General features: G+C 45.1%; 1 protein-coding gene across 1 annotated transcript; it reads right to left on the bottom strand.

Annotated features, from left to right (window-relative positions):
- Nucleotides 1-960: 960 nt before the first annotated feature.
- LOC134284394 (uncharacterized) lies at nt 961-2,556 on the bottom strand (the record flags this gene model as incomplete). Its single annotated transcript, XM_062843185.1, has 1 exon — nt 961-2,556. A coding segment is annotated over one exon (1,272 nt), but the record flags the coding sequence as incomplete, so codon positions are not given.
- Nucleotides 2,557-4,566: the final 2,010 nt, after the last annotated feature.

Genomic DNA, 4,566 nt, shown 5'->3' with positions numbered 1-4,566 from the left:
CTACTTCCTTTGGTATAGGTTGGGGATCCGTCATTCAAAAGGATTAGATTACAAGACTCGGCTGCATCCATGATATCGTGTCCTCGTTTGTTCGGGGGGTGCTTTCCCCATGCCGGATGATGCCCGTTCACATCTCCGAGAAAAATTATAGGCTCTTCAAGAGACGCCAGGAAGGCTTTGAGACGATCTCGAAGGTCTTTTATTGTAGGACTTGGCAGGTAGCAGGAGACGACATTTGCGGCGATGGGGCATTTGATTTTGATGGCGACAATCGGTAGATCCGTTGGGGTTGGTATCACAACAAAGGGTAGGTGTGACAGTATCCCGATGCCAACAGATTGATAGACATTTCCTCCTTGCTTAAAAGTCCATCGGTATCGTCGTGACATAGTGCGGTTTAATTGGGTGGTGGTAGCTCTGTGTATCTCCTGGATCGCTAAGATAGTCGGGGAATATTTTTTGACCAGGATTTCAAGATCGCACATGTGTTTAAAAAATCCATTTATATTCCACTGTAGAATAAACAGGGGTGAGGAAGTGGGTAGTATTTGGGGTAGCGTTGTGTTTGTTGAGTTTTGTGTAGTGACAGACCCCAGCAGAGCTCCACCGGTAGAAGCAGTCCCAGAGGACCCCGCTACCGGCAGAGATGCTGAAGCTGCGGAAAAATTGGATTGTGTATTGTCTGTTGAATTCTGTGTGACAGACCCCAACAGGGCTCCACCGGTAGAGGCAGTCCGTGAGGACCCCGCTGCCGGCAGAGATGCTGGAGCTGCGGAAAAAACATATTGTGTGGTGACAGACCCCAACAGAGCTCCACCGGTAGAAGCAGTCCGAGAGGACCCCGCTACCGGCAAAGATGCTGAGGCTGCGGAAAAAGTATATTGTGTAGAATGGTTGTGGTTTGATTGAAGAGAAAAAGAACTTGCTATTAGACGCGTTGGTGAGTTATGTCGCGTAGACGCTGTAACGTTGGACTTTTCCTTCAGGTTGAGTACTAAATCTGCGGGGGTTTGTTGAGCGGTTTTAGAGGTTCCTGCTGCAGGTGGATAGTGGGCGCCTTTGCTCATCATCCACAGGTCATATTCACGTGCATCGGTTAGTGCTTTTAGTGGGAGGGCATTTTGTTTCATGATTCTGGATGATCTTCTTACTGTGGAATTACCACTGTCCAAAGTGGGTTGTTTGTTTGTTTTGTACTTATCTGTCTCGTAGTTATTTGTTGATATAGACATTGGAAATATACTAGGGTACTTGCTTTGTTAGCGAAATGGACAGATTTTGTTATTAAAGTTGCTCTTCCGTTTCAGCCACTTCGTACATTTCATCATCGGAGATATTGAAAATGTTTTTGTCTTCGTACGCGCTTTTGTCTTTGGTGTTTTCGTCGTTATTGCTGACCAATGTTGTTGTTGAATTGCCATCTCTTGTCCGTTTGGAATCAGGTTCGCCGGTGTTGCTGAGGACTTTTTTCAATTTTGGTTTTGCTCCCTTGGGTTTTGGTTCTGTTGTTTCGGTGGCTTTATTGGGTTTGGTTACCTGGTATGGGAGAGGTGTGTCTTTGGGTAATTCGGAGGGCTTTTCTTTGGGGGCTTTTTGCCGCTGTGGCTTTGGTTCCTTAAATCCAAGCATGTCTCTGTATTTTTTGTTTTCCTTCTGGAGAGCTTCAATTTCTCTGTCCTTTTGAGACGATGTACTTTCAAGTGTGGACACTCTTGCTATGAGGTCCTCGATGGTGCCGTGTTTTCTCACTTGATCTATCCTGTTTTCCAATTTGTTGGCGTCCTCGAGCATCTGGATTCGCTTGTCTTTCAGCTCCACATCGGCCTGCAGTTTTGTAACCAGGTTAAGCAGCTTTTCGTAGTCGTCGTTAGGTCGAGTATTGGAGCTAGATGTGGCTTGGGATTGTAGGGACTTGATTTGGGCGTCCTTTATTGCCATTAGGCCGTTTAGCTTTTCTACCTGGGCAGCTAGATCGATTATCGCCTGGTTTTTGCTGTTTGCAGTAACACCTGCATAAGAGCGGGTGCCGGTGTTAGCCTCAAAAATGCTTCTTGCTTCACGGTAAGAAATGCCTTTGTCAATCCGAATATGCTGGATGTGGTCCTCTTCTTGATAAGAAGGGCATCTTCTGCTTCCCACTGGGTGGTCGTTCGACTTGCATCGTGTGCAGTACGCGGGCTTTGTACATCTTTCTCCTTCCGCCAACGTGTGTGTATCCCCACAATTTCCGCATGTCGCATTTTCGTGTTTACATCTCGCTTTTGTGTGTCCAAATTCGAAGCACTGGTAGCACATCATTGGGGCGGGGTAGTACGGTCTGGTCTTAACGCGTTGGTATCCTATATCCACGTGTTCCGGTCGGGTGGTCCCGCTCACGGTTAGGATAACCGTAGCAGTGGGTTCCCTGCCTTCGCTTGTCCTTCGAGTTATTCTTCGCACATCAATGACCTGCTGGTCCCTCAAGCAGTCGACAATTTCGGCATCCTCCTTAATTTTGGTAAGGTCTTTGCAGGTAATTACGCACTTGGTTGAGTTGAGCCCGGGGTGGTATTCAGGCTTGTCCGCACTCGGCGCATGAAAATTCTGCTCTTTTGATTTACATCCTCTAAACCATCGTATTTATTCAATCTTTCTATCTTGTATGATAGAAGGATGTTGAAATATCCTAAATGTCATTTCGAACTGTCAAAAAATCGCACCGCAGTGCCACACTGTGCGCGCAAAGAGAATTTCACCCGGGTGAATTCACCCCAGTGAATTTCTCTTTGCACGCTCAGTGCGGCACTGCGGTGCGGTTTTTTGACAGTTCGAAATGACATTTAAAATATTCAAACATCCTTCTATCAGGTAAAATAGGAAGATTGGATAAATACGATGGTTTTGGTGGTGTAAATCAAAAGAGCAGAATTTTCATGCGTTCAGTGCGGACAAGCCTGGTGGTATGTCACTTTAACTCTGGTACCATCGTTCAGGTGGTCCATAGCTAGCAGCTTTTCAATATGATGCTTACTTCGCACTTTCAAGGCATATGTTCTTCCTTGGGCCTCGGAGATTGCTCCTTCGATTTTGCCGTTTATGCAGTGTTCTATGGATTTTCGGAGCGTGAAGGGGTGATCTGGCATCCTCCCATTCACTGGTTCCATCCTGAGAACCACCAGTTTTCCGTAATCTCCATTTGGGTCCATGTACCTGGGTACTCTTTCTCCGGAGTACGTGCCATCTATTATATTGGAGAGCCCTCCTCCAGGATCTCCAGGGAGGAGGAAAGCCCTCAGCCAGCGCCATCATTGCCCAGTTTGCGAGAGGACCAGCTGTCAACTGTCGATTTGAAGACTCTTTTCACAGTACGCAGCCAATCAAACTTGTGTACGGAAACTTGTATGCAAGTTAATGGTGATGCAGGCGATCGAGATTGATTTGTTTTTGTTTCTGTCTGAAACACTTAGATAAAAATGGAAAAAATAACAATTCTCAGCAAGATTTCGCCGATATTCCACTTTATTTCGACACACGGGGATATTCTACGTCAGATTTTGAAAAGAGAATAGAATAAAATCACTGGATCAAAACACTTTTTGCGAACAAAACTCCGCGTGGTCAAAACCCGTGATCGTGTCAAAATCCGAGCACGCTACTGGAGCTAAACTTAGGAAGCGCAAAATCATCCGAAAATGCATTCAGAATACATTGCGCATCATATTGAATCTAGATTCCACATATGATGCGCAATTGTAACTGGAATGCATTTTCGGGTGATTTCGCGCTTCCTAAGCATAGCTCAGGCTTAGGAAAACACCAAATTCGATATGATGTGCAATGTAACCTGAATGTATTTTCAGGTGATTTTGCGCTTCCTAAGCTTAGCTCAGGCTTAGGATTGCTCTAGATTCCATATGTTGCGCAATATAACCTGAATGTATTTTCGGGTGAATTTGCGCTTCCTATGCATAGCTCAGGCTAAGTAAAACACCAGATTCCATATGATGCGCAATGTAACCTGAATGCATTTTCGGGTGATTTTGCGCTTCCTGAGCTTAGCTCAGATTCCATATGATGCGAATGCATTTTCGGGTGATTTTGCGCTTCCTAAGCTTAGCTCATCATATGGAATCTAGAGCAATTCTAAGACTCAGCTAAGCTCAGGAAGCGCAAAATCACCCGAAAATGCATTCAGGTTACATTGCGCATCATATGGAATCTAGAGCAATTCTTAGCCTGAGCCAAACTTAGGAAGCGCAAAATCATCCGAAAATGCATTCAGAATACATTACGCATCATATTGAATCTAGATTCCATATGATGCGCAATTGTAACTGGAATGCATTTTCGGGTGATTTCGCGCTTCCTAAGCATAGCTCAGGCTTAGGAAAACACCAAATTCGATATGATGTGCAATGTAACCTGAATGTATTTTCGGGTGATTTCGCGCTTCCTAAGCTTAGCTCAGGCTTAGGAAAACACCAAATTCCATATGATGCGCAATATAACCTGAATGTATTTTCGGGTGAATTTGCGCTTCCTAAGCATAGCTCAGGCTAAGTAAAACACCAGATTGCATATGATGCG

Source organism: Aedes albopictus, unplaced genomic scaffold (assembly GCF_035046485.1).
Source record: "Aedes albopictus strain Foshan unplaced genomic scaffold, AalbF5 HiC_scaffold_10, whole genome shotgun sequence".
Taxonomy (NCBI): domain Eukaryota; kingdom Metazoa; phylum Arthropoda; class Insecta; order Diptera; family Culicidae; genus Aedes; species Aedes albopictus.
The sequence above is the reverse complement of the archived record's forward strand: the minus strand, read 5'-3'. Positions and strand labels throughout refer to the sequence as shown.